General features: G+C 41.5%; 1 protein-coding gene across 1 annotated transcript in view; it reads left to right on the top strand.

Annotated features, from left to right (window-relative positions):
- Positions 1-21,255, top strand: part of LOC104382894 (LIF receptor subunit alpha) — a 96,127-nt gene extending 74,872 nt beyond the window's left edge. Inside the window, exons 8-20 of the mRNA XM_086629600.1 lie at positions 1,558-1,687; positions 3,531-3,694; positions 5,620-5,765; positions 8,592-8,757; positions 10,164-10,234; positions 10,659-10,872; positions 13,694-13,873; positions 15,463-15,564; positions 17,178-17,345; positions 18,007-18,168; positions 19,224-19,317; positions 19,865-19,943; positions 20,617-21,255. Coding sequence (XP_086485726.1) covers positions 1,558-1,687; positions 3,531-3,694; positions 5,620-5,765; positions 8,592-8,757; positions 10,164-10,234; positions 10,659-10,872; positions 13,694-13,873; positions 15,463-15,564; positions 17,178-17,345; positions 18,007-18,168; positions 19,224-19,317; positions 19,865-19,943; positions 20,617-21,255 — 2,315 coding nt within the window. The remainder of the gene's footprint in view (positions 1-1,557; positions 1,688-3,530; positions 3,695-5,619; positions 5,766-8,591; positions 8,758-10,163; positions 10,235-10,658; positions 10,873-13,693; positions 13,874-15,462; positions 15,565-17,177; positions 17,346-18,006; positions 18,169-19,223; positions 19,318-19,864; positions 19,944-20,616) is intronic.
- The last annotated feature ends 5,373 nt before the right edge of the window (positions 21,256-26,628 follow it).

Genomic DNA, 26,628 nt, shown 5'->3' with positions numbered 1-26,628 from the left:
CAAATGAACCCAGCTGACAGTTCCTCTTTCCTGGAAAATCTTCTAAACATTCTTTTAGTATCTTCTTTTAAAATACTGGAGCACTGTCTATCTTCTCTGTATAACCATGCCAGCCTCAGAAATGTCTTCCACATACAGATACCTCTTAAAACAAACTACTGAAAGTACTTGGTCACTTCAGAGCTTTGTGTGGTTTCCCCAGAGGGGTTTTGAGAGTTATCATCCTCCAATAGATGCTGATGAGACTCCTGTTTCCCATTACAAATGCCTGCCTTTGAATTTAGGGTCCTTGGGGTTGAGAGAAAGGAGAGGAGAGACTGGACTCCCTTTAAAAGTGTGCTTCCAACTCCAGCCTGTGCCTCCTGTCATTGACTTTGTGTATTAAGTATGCGATAGCAAATGCAAAACAGAATCCAACCTTTTATAACTTCTCAGTGAGATGCCATTTTTTACATTACTTATGCAGTATTTGCTTTTGTGAGAGAATCTTCCAGGTAAGTATGTCTGGTTCATGAACGAAGGCTGTGATAGTCCCATAGGTTTTTCCCATACAGTGGTTTTTGAAGAGCTGGGATGTGGTGAAATCTGTTTCCTGCCAGTATTTCTTCTAGTGGTACCTACTTAGTGGGAAGGGAGAGGACTTGTCATGATGCTCTTGCTGATGAGAGACATTTGGGGAAGAAAGGGTTTGGGAAGTAAATGTGTATGCACATCACTTTGGTTAAGCCTAGGTCTGGCAAAATAAGTGTTCAGCCCTCTGCTCATAATCTGAGCTAAGCCTACCACTGTTGACTCTGATGTTAATGTCCCTTCTCTGGGGCAGCTACGTGGATATTGTTCTGCTACCTTTTGAAGAAAAGTGTATGAGACTTGAAATAAGTGCTCTGCTTAGTCCCCTGTTAGTGTGGTCACCCTCTCTTGGGAGCACTGCCCATCTTCTCCAGGAAGGCACTCAACACTGCTCTATATGGGAGCAAAGAACAGGCCTTAAAACAAAAAGACGGGCACCTCCAGAGCAACGGTGAAGAGGATGAGGCATACAGGACTTGCTTAAACTTTAAAATTCAGTTTGGAATTCAGGCTAAAGGGCACATCTCCTTCACACAACTTGCATGGAGAATTCAAAGCAGTGGTGGGGCTGACATGTAAGAAAATGTGATGCGCATATGACAGCATTCCTACATTGCTCAGCGGCTAAACTGATGCTCAGAATTTTGCAAAAGTCTTGGCAGAGTTTCAGTGAAACACTTCCAGGTCAGAGCTTGGAGCTTGTGAACATATTTGCATGTGATTTATCAGATTACCCACCCACTTAGAAGCCTAAAGTCAAGTGTTAGTCAGATGAGACTGATAGTAATTATCCATCTGTTTTATTGGGATTTTTTAAAAGCTTATTATTTATATAGTTGGAGCATAACTATTATCACGTATTTGTGAGGCACGCAATCTAGTACCAGCAAAAATGAGTGGTGATGCTTTCAGGAAGCTAGTGGCCCAACTGTCACACTAGGATGGCAAGACATAAGCTAACTGTTTTGTTTTCCTTTCATGCTGCAGATGCCCCTGATGTTCCCCAAAACCTCAGCTGTGAAACATCCAACTTCCTGGTAATAAAATGCACGTGGAAACCAGGCAGATCCAGTGGACTATACGGAAAACGAAGAACAAAGTACAGTTTATTTGAGAGGTAAACCAATTCAGCATTAAAAGAAGTAAAAAGGTAGAACTGGAATGTATTCCTTGCTACTTGTAACTTACTGCAGCATGCCTGTTTAAATGATCAGTCTCCACTGTTTAGAGCCTAAAATACTTTTCAAGAGTTCGTGAAAGTTGAAACTAAACTAAACTTGGAGAAGCCTTGTCTATCTCTGCAAAATTCCAGTGGGAACTAAGGATGACTTTTCCCAAAGAATTAAGCCGTTATGAGCACATGAGAAAATAAAGGTCTTAGTGTGTCAGAATGCTGCCGACGTGTAAATAAGACCAACATGAAAATACAGGGAGATAGTAGGAGTCATTCACGAATGTTTTAAAATTTTTTAATGTACAACCTGTGTCAGATCATCTGTCAGACATTTACTGAGCTTCTGCTATGCAGGATGACAAAAATTCACTGAGGAACAATTGTAAGACAGGTCATGGGGCATTTCCCAAATACTACTAGGGAAAATAGCAATAAGCCTACATCTGTTCTTCTTCCAGCACTGAGAACTAGGTAGTGTAGAGCAGGCAAAGTGCATGTTACCTAGAAAACACTGAAAGGAACTAATAATACTGGCATCATCCACAGAAAGAAGTGAAGACTGGTGTCCCACTAGTTTGTCTTACATCGTAGGCCATGTAGAGCCTTAAAAGTGAAGAACTGTTGTTTTGGAATAGCGCTTGCAAATGGGATTCCTTGGTGGTTGCAATTAGAAGTTAGTGAGGAGTTAACAAAACTCCTCCCGTGGTGAGGAGGCTCCTCCGAGATGCCAAAGGAGCAGTCAGGGAAGGGAGCCAGGAGAGGCCTGAGTCACACAAACTGATGGGAAATGGAGTCTCATGGTGGCTTTGAAGCAAGTCAGACGCAACACGGGTTGAGTTATGGTCACAGATGTCGTCCAGGATGCTAGTGCTAAAAAAGCCATTGGGTAGGGAGCAAAGAGATGGACAAAACAGAGCAGGTATTTGAAGGAAAGGAAGGGAGCTCCAGTCACTGGCTGCCCATATCCAGCTCATAAATGAGGATGTAGTTCAGACTTGTTTCGCTCACCCCAAAGCTATGAGATGTGATGTGTTTCAGGGTAAATATTCTCATCCTTGTTCTCAGCCCACACTGTGCTATTGAAATAGATAGTAAAGTGTGGAGAGAGATCAGAACTCAGCTAGAACACAATAAAAATACCTGAAGGAAGCAATTAAACTTGTGCTACTGAATGAGAGGTTTACACAGATTTTAATTAAAGCAACTTCTGTACACATACACACATACAGATGCACACTTCACATTTTACCCCTAAAGATGTAACTGGGGTCTTGTCTGTTACCAGATTGCCTCTCCTGCTTTTGATTTAAAAACGGCTGGGACTAGTGGATATATCTCAGGTAACAAACTTTAGTTTGGATTCGGCAGGGCTGATGGAAAGACGTAATGTATGTAGCGTCTCCCTGGTTCAGAAAGCAGTTAAGAACATTCTTTAAATGCAAATGTATGCTGATCTGAACAAAGATACTTTAAATTAGAATCTTAGTTGTGACTTGTGGGGTGGTTTTACAGGACTTACCTGTTTTCTAGGCTTTTGAGAAGTGAGAGGATGGAAATGTTATGCTAGTGGAAGAGGAGAGTTTCACGTGAGAACAGGGCAAGTCATGACTGATGCCACTTTAACCTGTGTTGTGGTGTTAGATATGCCTCTGCAATCACATCGTTCTGTAAGCCATGTGTCAGTGAACCCATTGTTCTTTGCTGTGTTTACAGTCTCAACTTCTGAGTGTTGCTAGAAATTATCTTACTCAAAAATTAAGTTGTTCTCCCCCTTTTTACTTTGTAGAATTTCTGGTAAAAATGTTTCATGCGAAGTCAATGAAATGAACAGAGAGCGTGTCTGTGGCTTTCCAGTACTGGCTGATCAAAAAACTTACGATTTCATATTAGGTGTCTCCAATCCTATTGGGCAAACGGAGTCATCGCTTTTGGTCGATTTAACTCAGAGGGGTAAGTCTTAAGAACTACAAAGGCAAAAAAATACGTTTACTGCATGCTGACTTTGTTTGGTTTGGGTTTGAAGAACTCTGACATGCTATTGGTAAAAGCTGCTGTCGTGGTTTGTAGAAAGAAATTACTTCTTTCATTAGATCTTCAGTTTAAACGAGGAATGGGAGAAGATGACCACCTTTCTAGTGCAGTTTTCCCCGTCCTTTTCCATCTTCCTTTACAACCACAGCTGAAGATTCGGGAGTTCCTAATGGTCATAGCATTCTGCCATTCTTTCTGAAAAACTGAATTTGAAATTGAAGATGGTGTGGGTTTTTTGTCCATGCCTCATGTCCAGGCCAGTTCAACTAGCCTTAGATTAGAATTTTCAGAGTAAATTGACAGGTCCTAAAAAAGCATGATTTGTTTTTCTTAATTATAAACTGGGCTATTTTGCACCCAATGAATACAACTGAAATTTCCTGTTTGTTTCCTTTCCTTTCTTTCCATCACTGTCCACTTAATTCCCAACATAGAGTACATATTTCCTTAAGGGTAACTGGACCGATTCAAGTTTGCTGACGACACCAAGCTGTGGTGTGGTCCAGAGGGACCTTGACAGGCTGGAGAGGTGGGCCTGTGAGAACCTCATGAAGTTCAACAAGGCCAAGTGCAAGGTCCTGCACGTGGGTCGGGGCAATCCCAAGCACAAGTACAGGCTGAGCACAGAATGGATTGAGAGCAGCCCTGAGGAAAAGGACTTGGGAGTGCTGGTTGATGAGAAGCTCAACATGAGCTGGCAATGTGCGCTGGCAGCCCAGAAAGCCAACCGTATCCTGGGCTGCATCCAAACAAGTGTGGCCAGCAGGTCGAGGGATGTCATTCTGCCCCTTTACTCTGCTCTTGTCAGACCCCACCTAGAATACTGCATTCAGCTCTGGAGTCCCCAACACAAGAAGGACATGGAGCTGTTGGAGCAGGTCCAGAGGAGGGCCACAAATATGATCCGAGGACTGGACCACCTCTCCAGTGAAGACAGGCTGAGAGAGCTGGGGTTGTTCAGCCTGGAGAAGAGAAGGCTCCGGGGTGATCTTATAGCAGCCTTCCAGTACCTAAAGGGGGCCTACAAGAAGGCTGGAGAGGGCTTTTTGCGAGGGTGTGCAGTGATAGGACAACAGGTAGTGGCTTTAAACTGAAAGAGGGTAGATTTAGATTAGATACAAGGAAGAACTTCTTCACTCCAAGGGTGGTGAGGCACTGGAACAGGTTGCCCAAAGAAGTTGTGGATGCCACATCCCTGGAAGTGTTTAAGGCCAGGTTGGATGAGGCTTTGAACAACCTGATCTAGTGGAAGGTGTCCCTGCCTGTGGCAGGGTGGTTGGAACTAGGTGACCTTTAAGGTCTCTTCGGATCCAAACCATTCTATGATTCTATGAAACAGTAGAGATTTTTTTCTCCGATAGCCATGAATTGTAGTACTGAATATTATTGAAAAATTCTGTGAAGTTTTAGGAGTTGTGGGGAGGGAGAGGTCATTCAGGAGTCCTACCCTGTCCTAGTCTGCAGATTTTAAGTTCTAACTTAAAAAGTTACCAGAAGGTGAGCAAAGTTGAGTGAATTTCATCTATCACTGTGGTCCTCTGAAAGAGCTCATGTTTTGCTTTTTTGATGAAGACTGTAGGAGGGGAAAAGTTTTTCTATGTCTCCAACTCCTTATCATACATGCTAGTGCACTCCGCCTTAGGTAAATCTGTTCTGATGTTTGATAGCTGAGAAGACCATCAGGAATGAGACTGCTTGCAGGTGCCTTCCCAGCACCAGCTGTCCTCCTTGCTGATTGAATCACTTATTTATCCTTCTGACTCTCTGATTTTTTAAAATCAGATTTTTCTGAACTAAAGTGAATGTTTTTTTCTTAGAACTGAGTTTTTTTCTTTGTTTTTAAGTTCATCCAAAAACTCCAGAAAAGTTAACTGTTTCTGGGAACAGCTCTACAAGTGTCCGTTTGCATTGGTTTATAAATGGCAGCTTTGCTGAGATCACGCTTCTGTGTCAAACTGAAATTAGCAGTGGTCACTCTGAGCGAAAACTGGTAAGTGTTGCTTTTAATGGATTTTTTTGGTGAGGGCTCAAATATTGATCTTTTTCACTGAAGTACTCACATTTTAAATTCTTTTCTCCATAAAAACATCATTCTGAACATCTTATTAAATGCTTAATGTAGTAATGACTAGAAGTTCATCTACTAAAATCAGAAAAAGTTCTGCTTGTCTGCTTTCTTTTTTTTTTTTTTTTGGTTGGTTTTAAACAGTATAGAGGAAAGTCAAATAACTCAACATGTTATTTGGTACTTGGAGACGTGGAGATGTTGCATAGTGCTTTATGCTGACCCTTTAGGTAACAGTCCTTGTGTTTTGCCCTTCCTGATGCAAACTGTATTAACACATTGTTGTTCCAGGATGAGCTGCTGCCCTGCAGACTTCCACAGTGGTTATTTAAGATTGCCTCTTCTTTTCCCCTCAGAGAACAGTTCGTTTGTTTGCTGTCAGCAGTTGACGTGCACGTGGCTGTAATAGGGAGCTAGTAAACCTGCTTGTGTGTCAGTGAGGTAGCGACAGGATAGGGAAGGATTTTCCCACTGAGCATATGAGTAGATAATCCCCAGTAAAGACCTCTGCAGCTGGAGAGAAGGTGCTGTTTATGTGCGGGGTTCAGATTTTCCAGCATTCAGGCTTCCAGCTGCTGCCAGGCTTTGGTGCTCTGCGTCACCCACTGGAGCCACATATTTACTCTGCTGACGACTGTCAAAGGAGCTTAGGATACTAATTTAGACATCAACATCAGATACTGAGTGTAGGTGATGGGAATATATCCTCTTCTTCCGTATTGCCTAACTTAGTGCAGGGTGATCTGTGTCACTGGCGAAGCCTAATGGCAGAACTGCATGTTCAGTTGACCCGAGGTTTAACCCCAAATTCTGTGTTTGTGGGTTCAGATGAAGTATCTCTGACCAGCTTGGGTAGGCACACACTGAATTACCGGTCTTGATGCACAGAGCCTGAATTTGTAATTTGAGCACATTAACACTGCTTTTTACAACGCTGGTTTGATTTTTAGCAGAAGTATTCTATTACCCACTGCATTTAGTTGCCAGTTGGGCACAGACTTGAACAGAGTCACTCAAGTCACAGAAGTGTTGCAGCTAAGACTGAAGATAATCATTGCTTCTAAAATAATAAGGTAGTTAATGCGTTAACTGTAAGAGTATTTTAAAAATACTTTCAGAGCACTTACTGAGTGTGGAAGCCTTAAGCTTTTATATTTTCTCAATACTGACATGTGTTAAGTAGTACCCTGAGATTAGGTAGTGCAAAGATAATCATAGATCTCTTTGGAATCAACAGCAGAAGGAACTGGCTTTTAGATGTACATAACAGCTCTGACAGATGACCTGTGCTGGGTTTTGGTGTATCGTCTGATACCCAATCACCCACCCTTGTCTGCATTTCTCTGCTCCCAACACATTTGCTGCTTCTGGAGCAGTCAGCAGGGGAAACAAACACCCAAATGTCACCTGCTCCCAGCTCAATTAGCTTAACCTGCTAAAAAAGTGAGTTTGCACAGTTCTGTCTAGCCAGAGTTAGTCTGCTGGAAGCCTGGGGCACGCGCTTGCTCGTGAACTCCGCTACCAGGTCAGTCATCTGGGGCAGTGGGAGATGGTAAGATCTTAACGCTGCCACAGCAGTTTGTTTCACTGCACGTGTATCAGAGCCCAAAGCTACAGATATATTTTGAAACACAGCGAACAGCTTGGTAGAAGCTTTTACGGACTTGTTATGTTGTCTCTGGTTGCATAATAAAAAACTTCCAAGGGTTCCCTGTAATAAACAAAAGTAGCTGTGAAATTGTTGTGGGGTTTTACATGGCATTTTGATGATGTTTTCAGAAGCTTTTCCATCCATATGAGAGATTGTTGGCCTTTTAAATATTTTTCAAGTTGTCATTTGGCTTTAGAAATGCACAATTAGTTGCAGCTTAAAGTCAGTTGCAGTCCAGTTTTTGGCAGCTATGATACACATGTGTTACAATTAGATTCAGTAAAAAATATTCCCAGGCTTAGGGTTGCTTTAAGTAGTTTTGAAACTGAAATACTCCTTGCACCATGTTAAGAATAACAGGAGAGGCTAGTCCTGTCGTAAGAGCTGTGAACAGAGATCACCTGGGTAAGACTTGGATACTATCTTTTGAAGGCAAAAAGATTACCTAGGAAGAAGACTGCATGATAAGCACCTTGCTCATGCAGGTGATACTATCTTGGATACTATCTTTTGAAGGCAAAAAGATTACCTAGGAAGAAGACTGCATGATAAGCACCTTGCTCAGGCTGTCTTTAGCATGTTTCTGTGCATATGTCTTAGGAAAAAGGCCTTTGTCCACCCAGTTTTATGTGCATGTGCACAGTGGAAGTGCAGGTTCTAAATACCAGAGGTGAAATCCTGGCCTGCCTCATGTGAGCAGAAGTGTTGCTGCTGTATGGGAGAGGGGAGGACTGGATGGGATAGATGGGAAGCAACAGCCTGCTACTGTATGCAGAGCTAATCGCATCAACAGCTCATCTGTGTTATCTGTCCTTTTCATGCTTTACATCTCAAAGGTGCCCCCTACTGTGATATTTGACTTTCTGTGATATATATGACTTGATTTTGGCAGACCACTGAAAACTTTTCCTTTGTTTAGGGTGAATCCATGGGAAATATTTTTCTTCTTCACTGATTTCTTTATTGCTGGACTGCAGCTGTTTTTTCACTGTGTCAGTATTCACAGGGAAAAATATCACCTTTTTAGATGTTGACTTTCAGCGTAATCTAGGAGCAAACGATATATATGTATCATGTCAATTTCTGTGAATTTTTAACAGCACAATGTCTCCGTGCCTGGTGGAAGATTCTCAACATACACGGTTCAGCTGAATGCATTACACCCGTATACCAAATACCAGTTCAGGGTGCGCTGTTCGGCTGCTGAACACTTCTGGAGATGGAGTGACTGGAGCAGTATAGAGGAGCACACAACACTGGAAGCCCGTAAGTTTATTTAATTCTTTTAATTCACTAAGGGCAAATCCTGCCTGACTAATTTGGTGGCCTTCTGTGATGAGGTTACAGCATTGATGGATAGGGGAAGAGCAACTGACATCATCTACCTGGACTTGTCCAAAGCATTTGATACTGTCCCACATGACATCCTTGTCTCTAAACTGGAAAGACATGGTTTCGATGGATGGACCACTCGATGGATAAGGAATTGTCTGGATGGTCGCACTCAAAGAGTTGTGGTCAGTGGTTCAGTGTCCACGTGGAGGCCTGTGACAAGTGGTGTTCCTCAGGGGTCAGTACTGGGACCAGTGCTATTTAACATCTTTGTTGGAGACATGGACAGTGGGATTGAGTGCACCCTCAGCAAGTTGGCTGACAACACCAAGTTGTGTGGTGTTGTGGACACACTGGAGGGAAGGGATGCCATCCAGAGGGACCTTGACAGGTCCCTTGACTTGTGAGAACCTCATGAAGTTCAACAAGGCCAAGTGCAAGGTCCTACACGTGGGTCGGGGCAATCCCAAGCACAAGTACAGGCTGAGCACAGAATGGATTGAGAGCAGCCATGAGGAAAAGGACTTGGGAGTGCTGGTGGATGAGAAGCTCAACATGAGCTGACAATGTGCACTGGCAGCCCAGAAAGCAAATCGTATCCTGGGCTGTATCAAAAGAAGTGTGGCCAGCAGGTCAAAGGAAGTGATTCTGCCCCTCTACTCAGCGCTCGTGAGACCCCACCTAGAATACTGTGTTCAGCTCTGGAGTCCCCAACATAAGAAGGACATGGAGCTACTGGAGCGAGTCCAGAGGAGGGCCATGAAGATGATCCAAGGACTGGACCACCTCTCCAGTGAAGACAGGCTGAGAGAGTTGGGGTTCAGCCTGGAGAAGAGAAGGCTCCAGGGTGATCTTATAGCAGCTTTCCAGTACCTAAAGGGGGCCTACAGGAAAGCTGGAGAGGGACTTTTTGCAAGGGTGTGTAGTGATAGGACAAGAGGCAATGGATTTAAACTGAAAGAGGGGAGATTTTGATTAGATATAAGGAAGAAAGTTTTTACATTGAGGGTGGTGAAGCACTGGAACAGGTTGCCCAGAGAAGTTGTGGCTGCCCCATCCCTGGAAGTGTTTAAGGCCAGGTTGGATGAGGCTTTGGGCAGCCTGGTGTAGTGGAGGATTTCTCTGCCCATGGCAGGGGGCTTGGAATTAGATGATCTTTAAGGTCCCTTCCAACCCTAACCATTCTATGATTCTATGATTCTATGATTTGATGATAAAGTGTTGAACTTGTGAAGCCATATATTTTAAAATGAGCCATCTAAAAAGCTAACTTTTTGATAGGTAGTAAGTTGTCTACTCTGCAACTTGGAAAAAACACAACCTCTTTTTTGTTTTCTTAGCTCCTGCACGAGGACCAGATATCTGGAGAGAGAGAAGTCCTTCAGGGAAAACTCTAAAAATCTTCTGGAAGGTAGATAGGACACTTGAAGTTTTAAAATATTATGTAATGTAACTCTACAAAAAACTATTTCCTTACACATTTATAAATGAGTGAAGTTTATAATCAATAAATCTTACTGCTTTGCTTTACTTTTTATAGAACCATCTATTGAGACAAATTTTTTCTTTAAATGAGAATATTATCAATTTTTTATAATTTAAACTTTGTGTTTAGAAGCATTTCACATGAATCGAATTTTTAATACATCCCAGCTGAAAATTAAAAACTTATGAAGTTATGTCTTAATTCTCAAAGTCACACTTGAGTAACTGTCTTCTCTGCCTCATAGTCCTATACAGTCATGAAACTAGATCAGGACATTAAATTTGTGTTATCCTATGTCTTCTTTTGTTTATTCCATTTTTGTTTTAATGCGCTCTTTGTCTGTTCATAGCCGTTATCCATTTCTGAAGCCAATGGAAAAATAGTGTCTCATGAAGTGTCCTGCTACCAGCTAGAGACACCAGTGGCGTATAAAGAAGTCACCGAACCCTCAAACAGTACTGAGATAAAACTTGGAAAAAATGACTGTGTAATTAGTGTTGTAGCCAAAAACCATGCAGGCTCTTCTCCTCCTTCAAGGATAACAAGCATGGAACTTCCAAGTGGTGAGTGCTCCCAGCAGAGAGCTAAACACCTTCCAAGCTCGGGGAATACCTGAGCTAGTTTGTTTATTGAAAAATAAGATGATACATGCCTTGTTTGTTTGTGTTTGGTTTCTGGTTTATTTCCCCACCCAAATCTATTGGGTGGGGGAAGGAAAAAAATTGCTGCTTTGCTTTTAGGGTAGCATCTCACCAATTAATTATGTTCTCTGCTTAAAAAGAGGATGATAGTGTGCAGTCTCTGCAACTGTATTGTACTTTTCTGGAGACCTCCCAGGAACAAGAAGGATGAGGTTTCAAAGCATTAATGTCGATCTCTGATGTTTAGGGAGATCAGTTTATTTCTGTGTGTTGTTGTTGAGATGCTGAAAAGTGTTATATGCTAAAGAGAATCAGAATAAAGTTTTAGCAATGTTGTGTGGCTTTTTAAGGGGATAGTTGTCAGTTCAGTGCCTGTGAACTCTGCAGTAGAATACTAATTGGGCTGGCTGGTAAAGCGTTGGCATCCTTTATGCTAGGAGCTGGGATTTGAAAAGGAGGTAAGACTTTAGCAATTAAAACACTGCCATTCTTGCTGTGGACTTTTGTAAAGGGAAATAGCTGAGCCAGATAATGATTTTCTGCTCCTAATGCTGAGCTTGGGGAGAAGATAAAAGAGTCCATCCTTCCCTGCGCTCCAGGAAGAGTGTGATCTCCCGAAGGCTGCCTGATGCTCTGCAAGGAGAAGGGATTTACAGAGCAAGGCCTTCTCTGCTGGTTTGCGGGGAGCATGTGTGGTACTGTTTCTCCTTTCCCACACAGAGAACAGGTATCACAGTCTCCCATCCTGCAACTCACGTTCTGATAAGACAGTGCTGTCTCTTGCAGGAAGAAACGTGTTTTGACGGAGACGAGTTTGTTTCTATGTGAAGGAAACCATTCCTCTTAATGTTTCTTGTGCTTCTCCAAAACACCAATATTTAAAATATATTCTTAACCTGTTCCTTAGAGGGAAGAGTAATCATATAGGACAGTTGAATGAATGAAAATGCTATTGTAGCTGTCCTTCAGCAGTGAAAGAACGAGACTCTGGGACTCACAGAGGTCTCTGTAATAAGCCTGTGGTGTGGGACAGCTGATGGCAGCTGGAGCTTTGCGTTCCTTTATAGCTTTCTCTTGGATGTCTGAGGTTCCCTTTGGTGTTACCCAACTTGTACTCGTTGAAGATTTGCTCCCAAGTTGGTATAGGAATTATCTGAGTCACTGACTGGAGTCATGAAAGATGACTCATTCACTGAACTGGATGACATTTCTGCCCAAACATCTTTTCTGGCTGCTTCCTGTGTGCAGTCTGTAAGTGCTTTTAGTGTCAGTAAGAGAGTGGTGGCTCTGAAGCTTGAGATCTGCTGAGGCTTTGTGAAAACTGAAAACACAAACCAAGGGTACTCTACCTTAATTAATTTGTCACTGTCTCTGAAAAGTGCTCAGTAGAGTGTTGGGGCATATAATCTGGCTGTTACAGGCTCCTCTACCACACAAGTACTGTAGTGCTAGTAGTTATTTCTACTAGTCTAGATTCCAGCTATAAATACACCAAAATGAGCAGTACTGCCCTGGGTGAATTTCTAGTCATCTGGCTCAGGAAATAAAATTGAGTGTGGTACATTTAAGCATTTTTTTTAGAGAGCGTGTGCTCACTGTCAGTAAAATGTCTTTCCTGTAAATACGGAAATTAAACCAGTCTAATTAGAAATATGCTCTCTTCCAGCATCGTAGAAGTGTGGTTTAACCGGATGCGTACTAGTTGTTTAGGGAAAAGTACTGAAAGACTTCTGGAGTTGTCTTGACTTTTTTTAATCATGCGTGTCTGTCTTGCCATGAGTGAGCTAGAAAAGGATTGTACACTTAGCTGTATGTTAAGATTATTTAGAAATGGACAGTCCTTCAACATTCACAGCATGTCTATGAGAGTAAAGTTTTCACAGCACTGCTTCTTAAAAACTGCCCTTGCCCTTCAGCCTTCCATAGTTTATGGCTTTAATAGCATGAAATAATAGACTCAATAGGGAGCATAAATGAGAACACTGAAAAAGGAAAAACTGAAACCCTGAGATTGTTTTTGCAGATCTGTCCTGGGTTCACAGCTGTTGCGGTGGCCTTTGGAAAATGTCCCTTACCTCAGCGGGGTCCCATCTGACGGACAGTCGTGGAGGGAAGCTGCAGGAATCAGAAGTCTTTCCCAGATCTGATCACTTCAAGGGCAGCTAAACCTTTGATAATCAAACCCAAGAAAAATAGACTAAAGACAAAGCTTTTTTTTTTTTTTATTAATTTACCCTTGGTAGGCTGAGCCTCCATGAAGTTCGCCAGGGTCCTGACTTTCACTGTTGATTCTCAATGAAAAATGGTTGTCTGTGGTCGGGCGAGTGACAGCAAGTCACTTTGAAAGAAACACAAAGCAAACTGCTTGATGAAATGACAGCAGGAATTTATAGCTGGAGGCTCCTGCCAAATTGGTGTCACGTCAGATTTGAACCTGACATCTGCTGTAAATCCTTACCTTGAAAAAGTGCTTTTTAAGCCAGTCCTGATCTGCAGCACTTCTCGTCATCGTACTTAAGGCTGGCTAAGGGATTTGCTGCAGGCTACGTCTGATTTCCAGCAGTTCAGAAAGCGTAGCTGAGTGCACCGCTTCGAATTTCACAGTACCAGGAGTGCAGCTCGTGTTCTTAGAAATGACTGCAGTTTATAAAACCTTTATACTGTGGCTGGAAGGCCTTCTTCCAGCTTGGACTATAGATAAGTGTCTGCTCTCTGATGGATTTTTGTATCGTCTTTGTTGCAGACAATGTCAAAACAGATCGGGCCGTGGCAATGGGGAATGGAATTTATATTTCTTGGAATTCTTACCCCAACATGACCTGTGGCTACATAGTAAAATGGTGTCATTCATCTTGGTCTGAACCCTGTAGTGTGGACTGGCAGAAATTTCCTTCAAATACAACAGATGCAGTGATAAAGTCTGGTAAGTCAGAAATAATTTTTTGTGAGTCTTTCTGGTTGAAAGCCTGAGCAGCGAGTGGAATGAGAGCAGCACCAATGCTATAGGTTGAAGATGGTTGCATTGCTTTGTGTTTGTGTATATAAATGAACCTCCTCTTGGTACTGTGTTTATTTTAATTTCTTACACAGCCTTGCCCGATCCAAATATGAGTCTTTACTTAACTGTTATCATCCTATGTTTATTAACTGCTTTGAAATTACCTCTTCTAGCTACACCCAGCAACTTCCTAACTCAGCCTAATGCATAAAGATTAATCTAGGGTTTGGGGTTTTGTTTGGATCCTAAACATAAACAGCACTACTCAGGATGGGGGGGAAGACTAATCCGTTGTTTTTACATGAGGCAGATTATTTTAAGTGTGACCTCCTTGTGTTGGCTTGCTGTCAGCAATTGAAATTTCCTGGAACAGGGCACATTCCAGGTCTCTAGATGCTGGTGGGCAGATCAGGGAAATGAAACTCAGCTGTGGTGGGAGTAGTAGGAGCAGAAGAGGAAAGAGCAGACCCGTAAAAGATGTAGGATTTTTCTCTACTGTCTAAAAAGGTATATATTTGCTTTTTAGAAGAGTTTAGTGTATAAAGTCTCCATTAGAGAAAACGATGTGGACCTGTGTATGTAGGAAAGTTGGGGGGAGTGAGACCTTGAGGAGGGGCAATATGTTTTCCTGCCTGTAATTACAACACTGTGTCCATGTTTTTGTTTGTGCTGGCCAGAGCTTGCTTTTTCTAAGCAGACAATACTATGTCTGTCCAACGATGCACTGCTCCGCTCCTGAGCTCTCTCCTGGGATGCTTCTTGCAGCACGTTGTGGGAGTTACCAGGCTGCTAGGGCTGGGCTCGAGCTGGCAAATCTGCCTCTGCACTTAGTCCTGCCAGGAGAATCTCTCAGGCTGGACCTGAACTCTTGAAAAACCCATTTGACTTCTGTAGAGTTTCACAGTGGCATCTTGTTTACAAAAAAAGTCTTGAAAGTAGCGTACACTTCTGACTTCAGAAAATCCAAGGAAGCGTTAAATTATTTACACGTTGTAGTTTCAAATACCTATGCCTCCACTAAGGACATGTGAAGTGGAAATTTGGTGACTATCTGTGTTTTGTAGTCAGTTTAGGCCTGCAGTTCATTGCTGAAGTGCTTCACTATCACTTTTGAGAGTTCTCTGAAAATCTTTTGTGCTGTTGCTGTGTTAAGCCTGGGTATTCAAAATGCATTTGTATTTCTGAGGAGGAGGGAGGATCTACATGGCTGCTGTGGGAGGAAAGGAAGGGGGTTGTTTCTGGTAACTTCAGTTTGTGTTTCCCCATGGAAAGAGCAATTTATGCAACTTGAGTAGCTTGTTTTGAATCCTATTTGTTTAGAACCAGAATTTCTCCGGGAGCTAGATTTGCTTACTGCTTATAAACCGCATCTGATGGCACAGCTTTTATAGGAATCACTGTGGTCTAAGGCTTTGTCGGTTTTTAATAAGTATTTATGTAAGTCTGTATCATGTGAAAGCTAAAAGCATCGCTCTTCATAAGTGAAATACTCTTACAGCAATTTTCTCTTGCAGCTCTGTTTAGACCTGGCGTGAGATACAACTTTTCACTATATGGCTGCAAATCCAATGGATATCAGTTATTGAAAAACATAACTGGATATACGAAAGAGCTGCGTAAGTGCACTTTATCGTTCAGGATCTTTACAAAGTGAATTTAAACAGTGTCTGTTTTTAGCTCAGCGTTGGCAGAAGAAGATTGAGACCAGAATCCCCCTACAGTACTACTGACTTCTGCTCGTTCTCTGCATAGAATTGTAATGCATTTCTCCAGCCACTTCCAGTTCCCAGTGTGTAGTAACACTGGGGTCTCCAGCTTGTGTGGTGGCAGAGGGTGTCACAGAAGTTTGCTCTGAAGACAGTGGCACAAGCGTAGTTCGAACCACAGGGCTGGGGTCACTTCTTCAGGAGAGGAGGCAACTTCTTTTGATTTGCCAAGGTCAGAGTAAACTTCTGAGCACCTTTGGTACAGCTTAGCAAATACAAAAAGTGCCTACAACGTTTCTGTTTAAAAGCACTTCTTAGACCAGAACTAGATCCTAGAGCACAAGCCACTTGAGAATTGTACTGTATTGCCTCCTGTACCAACCCTGTCTTGGAAACTGCGGTTTGATCCAGGGCTGAGCTTTGCATTGATGTCTGAATGTTTTCTATTCCCAGGAATCTAAACATGGCTTTACTCTTTAACATCATAACTGTATTGTATTATAGCTACAGCACCCATTTCACTTTGAAGTTTAATGTCTAATGTCTTTTCTGCTAAAATAGTTTGCTTGAAAGACTGAGCTGCTGGCATAATCAGCCCTTGGAAACACCGTTGTTTATTTCATTGCTAAGGTTGAAGGTGAGGTTAAGGCAATTTTACCGGAAACTCAACTTTCAGCCATTTGTATCTCTGTAAAAATCCTGAACAGTTTCCCTTAAGGTTTTCCGTATGTGTTCCTGACAGATTGGAAGCTTTCAAGGGAAAAGAATGAAGGCTTTGGGGACTAAAAATGCATTCAACATGCAGAAGAAACTTAATTGAAACTGAGAAGTGTATTCACTTTGCACAAGAGCATAGATTCATTGTAAAACTTCGAATTTACCTTTGGACAGATAACCATCAAGACAAAAATAGATCCATTCTTAAACACGAGTTCAGTGCAGGTAGATAATTGCAGATCAATGCCAAATGTCAGACTAAGTCCTGATGCGTGTGACTTTACACAGTGTCTGTTGTAGCACTTTCAGTGGGATTACAGATACTGGAATAAGGACTTGTGATGCCTGCTAAGAGTGATTCTTTTAAGCTGAGATAGATTTCCATGATAGGAATGTGGAGTTTGTTTAATTTGAAGACGAGCTATGAAGTCACGGAGTTAAAGCCTTTAAAAGCTAAGTAATTTGTATGTTCTGAATGTTTATGCAATCTTTTGGGGTTTGTTGCACGAAAGAGGACATTTACATGTGTGAGTCTGTAAGAAGGCTGCCCAAGGAGAGTTTCTGCTTCCAGCTTGTGTTAGTACATAATCTTGCAGTAATTAATAGTAATGAGACTGACATACTTGTGTCTTTGTAGTATCACCTGCTAAGTCTTTTCACATGTTCTTGAGAACGAGAGAAAAGTATTCAGGAAAAAATTGAAAATGCCAGCCCTGAAATGAAACTGATGAAACCTTTACATGGATTCAGGATTTAATGATAGGGTCATTTCTTACTAGTTTTCTCCTTCATAATTCTCCCTACAGCTCCAAAACGTGCACCAAATTTTACTGTAGAAGAAACTTCTTCAGATTCTATATTGGTAAAATGGGAAGACATTCCTATTGAAGATTGTCAGGGGTTTTTAGAGGGATATCGACTTTCCTTTGCAAAAGGTGAAAAAGATGCTTTAAAGCCTAGGCTTTCGGAATCAGGTAAATGGAATCTATAGATTGCAACTTCCTTGCTCAATCTTTTTTGCCCTTTTTTTCTTTTCTTTAAAATAATTTAATTTCACTTTAAGAAAAGATGCTTTTATCATAATTCAGTTGCATTACGCACTGTCGTAATTGGCCCCTGATACGTGACAAAGGCGTCTGGAATAATCAGCTCCTTGTGTGGTTAGCACAGTTGTTTTTTAATATGAGGCAAAAGTTGAAGAAAACCCTGGCTCACTGAGGCCGTAAAGCTGTGCACTGACTAAGTGATGACGTGACACACTGCCCTGTGTACAGATACCCCGGGTAGATGAGACATGGGGGAGGTTATGTGGCTATATTTAATTGGGTATATTCTTCCAGTACCCATCTTGTAAAGACATCTCTGTACAGAACTGAAGCCTGACTCACATTAACATAAGAGGACAAGCAGGAATGTAAGAAACTAAAGTCAATCTGCAGCAACGACATACTTATGCGCTGTTTGGTGCTGTGTGAGCAAGCAGCATTGCTAGGATTCCTTATTTCAGTTTTCCTTTACACAGACTGTTCTTCAGTTTCATATGCTGACTTCAAGAAAATCTTGCTGAAGCTGAGGCTATATCTGTGAATCCTTTCTTACAAAGTTATGCTTTTCTTACTGCTTCCAAACAAACAGGGAATCCAGAACTTAAAGTTAAGAATATCACTGACTTAACAAAGAAGTCTTTGAAAATACTTGATCTTCAAGGCAAAACAAGTTACCAACTGGACCTACAAGCCTATACTGCTGGTGGATTGAGCCCTCCAAACAGCCTCTATGTGGTGACAAAGGAGGACTGTAAGTTGAATATCCCTGTTCACTAATAGTCTTCAGCATAGGGGCTGTACAATGTGTATAAAACTGAGTTCATTTTGGTGTTTTTTTTTTTTTGTTTCTGGTCCGTTTAGGTCATTTGGGCCTACAGTCTAATTTTTAATTTATTTAGTTGGTTATTTTTGGATACAAAAATTGGTACAGTTCAGGCTGAGTGAAAGATCCTTTCATATTACAGCTACCTTGTAGTTCATGGTGATGTATGCAAGAAGAATAGCTTCTAAACTACTACTAAATATGGTGGAGTCTGAACTTAGTCTTTCCAAGCAGCTAGTTGTTTTTGTCATGTTTCCCATTATGAATATCTACTAATTCATGGTGGGAAGAAAGACATTGTGGAAATATTTACCAGTTTCAGAATTATAAACAGATGCCTCTCTGCTTTGAATTCAGTTTTATCAATCCCCTGACAGAAACAAATGCAGAAAGACAGTTAAAAAAACCCAAGAGATTGACTTTGGGGAATGCAGGGTGGAGGGAAGTATTTCATATGAAAGACTAAACACTGGGATGCAACTAAAATACATGAAAAATCAAACTTGAGGCACTTAACATCAATGGAAGAAGACAGTGGGAATGTATCAGAGCTAAACCCTGGGGATTAGAAGCATTGTAAACCATATAAAACACATTGCAGTTCGTCCAATGAGTTGTTGGCCTATAAGAGCCATTACCAGAGATTTTCCCAGCTCAAGTAACCTGAAAGTGCAATTCCAGTGCTTAATGGGGACAGAATTACAGTGGCAATCAGTCTTGTGTTGCACATGAAGCCTTTTGCAATTAAACAGAGAGAAGTATCTATTGATTCCTGTAGTTATCATTGAATCACCTCTGTTTATGAATGCACTTGCCCTTCCATCAAAGTGTCTGGTATACATGCACTTCACTGTCGCTGTTTACAGATCACTGTTAGATGAGTTTGATGAAATGTTCTCTAATCTAATGTGGGAATGTTAGAAAAGGCATAAAACTTGCTGGTAACTTTGGATATAGATTTACTGTCTTTTTTTGTCCCCCAGCTGTGGGATTAATCATTGCAATTCTCATCCCCGTGGCAGTGGTTGTGCTTCTTGGTGTGGTGGCCAGCATCTTCTGCTACCGAAAGAGGGAATGGTAAATGCTTGCATTCGGTTCTGATCTTTTCCTGCATGTGTTTGCTTCCATGGTGGAGTTTTCCATTATTTTAGTTACTCTTTGTTTTCTCCGAGTACCCAAACATGTCAGTGGGCTTTGTTTAAAGGTAGTTAGCAAAAACACTTTGTAGAAGGTGAGGGAGAAATGGAGTTGGGGAGAGGTCAGAGTGAGGAATGCAAAAAGGTTTTGCAGGAGCCCGTCTCACAGTGAGCACCGTGTATAAATAGTTCCCAAGTGGAAAGAATCTGGCGACATGCTATAATTTGTGAGCCATCTACAAACTCTCAGGTAGACATCCCATCTTCAACTTTTCGTAAACGTGGCATATCAAGTTCCCTAGTTTAAATTTAATAATAAAAAAAGGTTTGATGTTTTTTCCATTAAATACACAGTGGAAGTGTAAACACACAAAATCTTTGTGGCAGATGTCTTCAGTATTCTGAATTAAAGGGAAATGTCCTGGTGTATTCACAATTTGTTTCAGGGCTTGGTAACTATTAAAAGTTTGGTTTTTTTCTTTTTAAAGGATTAAAGAAACATTTTATCCAGAGATTCCGAATCCTGAGAACAGTAAGGCCCTGCAGTTTCAGAAGAACATCTGTGAGGTAACCCTCATTTTAAATTTGGTATTTTAAACTTCTGAAAGGTATTGCGAGTAAAGAGTTCTTTTACAAACTTTGAGTCTTCTGCTCTAGTTGTAGAAAAATCTCTGTGGCGGGGGGAACAGGACAAGTTACTGAGTAACTTTTGTGATGTGCTGTCTAGAGCTTTCTTGTTGATGTAGTTATTTGCAAAGTTTAAACTAGGAAAGGACTGCTGCATTTCTCTCCTCCTGCACTGCTGGGAAGTGTCAGTACATGATAACGATGTGGGAGTAATGTTCCCATCTTTCTCATAGTGTTAGGAGAAGTAGAAAATGTGGAGAAGTGTATCTGCCTTATCCCCAGTCTCCTGGTAGACATAGTAGCTGGAACTGGACCTGACATTTAAATAACCTTCTGAAATGGGTTATACAGTGACAAGATTTGGGGCAAGAGTTCTCAAACACTTACTGCAAGATCTGGAGTCTCTTTAAGTTGGCTAAAATACTTTTAACCCGAGTATATGATGAGACAGAAAACGAGAACTAGGCCACTTTTATTTTGTATTGTACTAATGGCAGTGGGATGAGTGCAAGCCACAAGCCAACATATTGGTTTAAATTTGAACAAGTTGTTGCTTTCAGGATTTCTAGGTCTTTGGCTTAGTCTCTCCTCATTCTCATTTTTCTCGCTTCAGGGGAATAAGACACTTAAAACACTGGAAATGAACCCCTGCACCCCCAATAGTGTTGAAGTGGTGGAAACACGGTCTGCAGCTCCTAAGATTGAAGACACAGAGATGATGTCCCCAGCAGCAGATACCACTGTGCCGGAAGATGGCTCTGACTCAGAAACAGAAAACCATGTGGTTGTGTCCTACTGCCCTCCTATCATTGAAGAGGAGATCTCAAATCCCCCTATGGATGAGCCTATGGGGTCATCTCAGGTGGTTTACATTGACATACAGTCAATGTATCAGCCTCAGATTAAACCAGAGGAGGAGCCAGAAATAGACTTAGTGACTACAGCAGGCTATAAGCCACAAATGCAGCTGCCTATCAGTGCTCTGAAAACAGAGAGTCGCTCACCTGCAGAGGAAGAATTGGATAAAACTGCAGGTTACAGACCTCAGGCAAACGCAAATGCCTGGAATATGGACACTCCGGACTCGCCTGGATCAGTTGAAAGCAACAATGAAAATGCATCTTTTGGGAGCCCGTGCTCCATTAATTCACGACAGTTTCTGCTTCCCCCAAAAGATGATGAAGACTCTCCCAAACCCAGTAACGTAGGGTGGTCCTTCACACACTTTTTTCAGAACAAACCCAATGATTAACAGTGAGCCCTTGTTGCACCTGAACCTGCCTTCTAAATAAGCTCTTATTCCCGATGTTGTAAAGAAAGGAGGAGAAGAATTGCAAGGGGCATGAATTATTCTTGGAGACGGTCAGCAGAGGTTCTAGTGAGCTGAATGTTATGTTTAAGTTAGCAAAAGTGTTAATGTTCCATTTTAATAGAGGCTGAGAGGCCAAATTTATAGCAGTTTAGTTACTACTCTAGCAAAATATATTGGATATAAGGGGTGTTGAGTTCAGAGCTCCTGATAATCGTAGTCAAAGAACTCTGCCTGCCTTCACATAGTGCTCCAGGATTAATATGATCTTGTGCAACTTATAACTTGGAAAGATTGCTTCGCTTTGTTGTAGTTGTTCTCAACCGTGCATACTCAAGTGATGCAGCCCCAACAGGTTTCCGTACTGAAGGTTTCATTTATCACAAACCTCAGTGTTACACATGGAAACGACGTGGTTGGAAACTGTTGAGATCTTTTACCTAGTTATAAACCTAGAACAAATGAGAGTGCTATTTTTTTTTTCTCCCATACAGAAAGGTATTTTGTCACTGTTTAACACTTTCAAGCAATGGCCATTCAAATCTGTTGCTTTTTAACTAGACACTAGTTTCTGTACCTACTGTACAATGTTTATTCAATGTTTGACTCAGGGGTACAAACTTGGGGAAAAAGTGTAACACTGATTTAAACCTCAGTAAGAACTGCATAAAGTTTAAAACTTAAAAAAAAAAAAAATTAGAATGCTCTATATTTTTTCTATCCTTTAGTTAAGGAGTTAATCTTTCCTAATGTTTTGCACTAATGCGTTTTGTATTTCATAGCTTCAGCTTCAGATCTCCTGCTTCAATGTGGTACAGTACTCGATTTGCCCCCAGTGTTTTAGCAATCTCTGCACTATATAGTGATGTAAGCCATCACGAAATCTCTAATAACATTAGCTGTTCAAGCAGTTTGGCACGTGAAATTAGAGAAAGTAGTACTAGCTCCTTGAAAACAAATTGCTCTTTGAGTAGTGTTTATTGTATTAGCTTCGTCACCTACTGCCTGGCTGTTCTCCAGTGTCTACCCGACAGGACCTTCTCTATGAATCCTACCTGGGAGTACAAGATGAGATTTCTCTGGAGGCAGGGAGAAACTCAAGGAGATTTTAGTGCCTCTAATTCTACCTCTCCTTTACCAGACATGTGATGCAAAGAAAGCTTAAATGATGTACATTGTGTGCTTAAAGGAGTGTTCAGAACAATCGTCTTTGAAAGTGCTTATTTTCACATATGCATCTCTAGGCAACTGTAATTGTAATATTTCACTGTGTAAACTTCTGACTGTGGCGCACATGAATTTCACTCGCTTGCAAGAGAAAGTGCTTTCTAACTTAACCTGTTCCTTACTGTAAAACACTGTGGTGGGAGGTCAAATGTTAAACAGCTTGATCAAAACCAGTCTCTATCAAGTCCTAACCAAATCTTTTTTTTTAGATTTCAATTTCCTTAGCTACTTTATGGTTTTTTTGAATAACTAAGATGGAGGTTTGGTTTTCTAAACAAGATCTCAAAACAGATAAGGAGGCTGAATTTGCTAAGGTGCTGGTTGTGAAGGTGTGAGAGCAGACCAGGAGGATGGCTAGCTTGGCAGACAGTTGGTCTCCAAACCACATGATCTGGCCATCAAAGAAAAACCAAGCATTAGGTTAAACCTAATCGCAGCAACGGATGGTGCAGTTTCAGAGGTTGGTATGTCTCTGCCATCTCTGTAGAATGAAAATATAGAGGGATTTCAAAACTGACAAAAAAACAAAACACTAAATAGCATCCAAGTCATCATCAGTAACAACTGCCTCTGTGTGCCTTGTGGAAGAATGAAATGTGAAGACAACAAAAATAGATCTGTCTGCAGACCTGGCAGAGTGCAAGGTGTGTCTGAAAGAAGAGAAAGTGCAGATAGGATTCTCAAAAAGGTTGACTCTTGGAATTGGCAGAGCTGTGAGTGAAAAGAGCTGGTGTCCATCTGTCACCAGACATCACCACAAGAGAAAGTTTCATGGCTAATCTATTACTGCCTGCTATTCAGAATGCTAAATTAATGCGTGAAAGGAAGCAGTTCTGCCCTTTGTGCTTGATAGCTGTGAGGTGGCTAAATCCTAATAGTAACGACCCTCTCTTTTAGAGCAGATTTCTTTTTACTAGTGCAGGTTTGGCTTAATGTGTTATCTCCTAAGTTGAATTTTAGATTGTGCTGCCATATGCTTTTAATTGAAAACAGGAGATGTCAAGGACAGAGTGTATGGGTAGTGGTTTGGGGTTTTTTATAGAGTGGTTTCTCAACGGAGAGAAGCAATCAGTATTGTATGGTGAACCAGACAAAATCCCCCTCTGTAGCATAACAGCTGATCATGAAGAGACACTGTGCTTTCATATGGCTGTGTATTGCAAGAAACAAAACCAAACTGAAGTTTGAGAGCACTAGCAATTTTTAATTTGACAGACTGGAAGCCAGGGCAACTGCAGAGAACACACAGAGCTCACAGGGAGCAGCCTAATGCCCTTTGCAGTGCTCCCACCGTGAATCACAAACACAACCATCACATACTCTGGTTTTCCTTAGTGCAGCTCTTCCTATTCAGTAAAATGCAACAGGGTTTTAAATTGCTTCATTTCTCAGTGATTAGGTCGGGGAAGGTTCCACAAATACAGCGTCTGCCTTGATGTTATCAAAGTGCTCTCATCTAATTATCCATATCTTTTTTTTTTTTTAACTTTGACTGTATATTTTATTTGGCTGGTGTTCTGGCTTCCAGGATGTAGGGTGGAAGAGTCCTGTTAATAGCAATGGCTTACCATATGCATCATCTTGTGTCAGTAGCAGGAGAGTGGGGCAAATGGGGAAGAGACACAGGCTGGAGCAGCATATGTGGCATTGTTTCCTGTTGCCTAGTGGTTATGAACCAGTAAGCAGCTTTCATTCCAGCACTTGAAAGCCCAGCTGTTTCACCTCTGTGCTTTCCTTTGAGCCTATTCAGTGCTGCCAGCGCAGATTCCTTTCAAATGCCCATCTTAAATCTTCAGCAGAAAATCCGAATACCAGATGGGTAGTGAGATGGTGTGTGCTAATTTAGTGACTGTGTAAAGACACCCCTAGGTGCATGGAGCAGTCAGAATGAATGACAAGGACTGTCAGGGAAAGGACTTGCTTTTTGAGCCCAAGTGCCATGTTAAACCAGTAAAGAGTCTTTAGGAATGTCTTCTTACCAAATTCTCTTTTCAAAGCATGATGCTGTCAAGCCTCTAAATGCATTGATAAAAATTGTAAGACTAAAACTTTGAGCTTCAGAGGGGATCAGACTCCTTGTACTAGTGCCTTTGGGCTTCCTGGTGAGCCTCTTCTGTCAAATTGTTTCTGAAAAATGTCTTTGGAAACTTAAAGCACTGCATTTCCTAACCATCATTTTCTGAAAGATCTTAATCCTTTATTGAACATCTATTTGGTTTAGTTCTTTTGGCTTTTTTCTTTTTTTTTTTCTATAAGAATAGAAAGTTCAGCTTTTTAAAAAACAGAACAAAACAAACAAACAAAAAAACTTCCAGAAGGGATATGACCAGAAGGGATTGTGTCCAAAACACTGTTACTCCTAACTCAGTGCTTCAATCCACCAGTTGGATCAGTGTTCGGAGATGTAGGGTGTTAATGCCAAGCAATTTCTTTCTGAAGCAAATCATTGGTGCTGCTGCTTTTTTATTTTTGAGCCATGCCTGTCATATGTGACAATTTGGGCTTTGTAATGTGTTTTTGTACTATTCACTGTATGCATGGAACATCAGTCACATTTGATGTAACATTGTACACTCTCGTATTTGACACATTCATTATTTTTGTTGTTCTGGCATGCAGGGAGATCTGGGATCTCGGTTTTGTGTGTTAAATTTGGGGATATTAGATCTGCATGTGATATACCTCACAGAACTACTAGTTAATATATCAACAAAATAGTAAGCTAATATTACAGGCAGGCTAGTGAATTACCTCCCCTGCTATGCAGTGGCTGCATAGGCAGACCTAGGACCCAATGACTGACATTTGCTGTGGTAGCTGCCTTTATTATCTGTAGTTGCTGCTTTCATGGGTAACCATTTCCAAAGGGAACCAGTAGCCATGTTGTCCGTCATGGCACAATTGGCAAATGTGACGTGTTCCTTCATCTTTGGTTTATGTGGGGGACCAGAGCTTTCCTCTGCTGGGAACACAGCAGCAGCAAGCTCCTGTTGACCTCGAGTTTTAGGCTGCTCTGAAGAGGCAAATTCAAGCCGAATTTTTTTTTTTTTTAAATACGTTCAGCTGGGTAAAGCTTAGGGCTGTTGTGTTTCCTGTGATCTTGTCCTTCAGGACACTCGGTTGAACATGAATAGTAACAAAAATGAAGACAGTTGGATGCATTGGAGGGGGAAGGTGTTTAGACCTCACTCTGAAAAGGCAATGAGAAATTGTGTCTTCTATTTTTAGACAAATACTGCTTTGTAAATAGAATATTTGTATACCTACAAGTAGATAGAAATATAGTAAAAGAACTTGAAATGTGTAGGAAAAATGTAACATTTAAAGAATCCGATTGCTAACAAGGCTCTGTGTTCCATGAATCTATCAAGAGCTTCCCATGTAAATAACTTCTTCTGTTCTGCCACAGACTTTGATGAAGACTTCAAGTGCAAATGGCATTAGTATTTTTGACACTAAGAAAAATCCTAACCCCTTATGCACGTATGTGCTTACATCATTATGTACCTAAGTGCATATTGCAGAGGAATCGTAGAATCATGGAATCATAGAATGGTTGGGGTTGGAAGGGACCTCAAAGATCATCAGTTCCAAACCCCCTGCCATGGGCAGGGAAACCCTCCACTACACCAGGTTGCCCAAAGCCTCATCCAACCTGACCTTGAACAGCTTCCAGGGATGGGGCATCTACAGCTTCTCTGGGCAACCTGTTCCACTGCCTCACCACCCTCACAGTGAAAAATTTCTTCCTTATATCTAATCTAAATCTGCCCTCTAAGGAAGTTGGCTTGCAATTCCCAAAGCGATTTTTTCAGAGCCCTGTGCTTGAGCATATGCCTTCTGAGATGCAGTTTCGTCTAGAGGAAACAGCTGCCATCTGTGCTGCTCCCAACACACCACCCAGAGTTTGTGCTGCTGTGCGTTAAGTGGTGCCCGCTGTGGCTGATGCTCAGAGATGCTGTCAGCAGTTTACAAGATTTGTTGGCTTTTTCTTTTCCTTTTCCTTTTCCTTAGCAAACCTGGAAGCACAGTCCCAGACCCCAAACGCCAGACATGGATTCAGAAATGTTGGAGTGTTTACAAACTAAT

This window comes from Tauraco erythrolophus, chromosome Z, assembly GCF_009769465.1.
Source record: "Tauraco erythrolophus isolate bTauEry1 chromosome Z, bTauEry1.pri, whole genome shotgun sequence".
NCBI classification, from domain to species: Eukaryota; Metazoa; Chordata; class Aves; order Musophagiformes; family Musophagidae; genus Tauraco; species Tauraco erythrolophus.
Note: the sequence above shows the minus strand (reverse complement) of the source record. Positions and strands in the feature narration are given on the sequence as shown.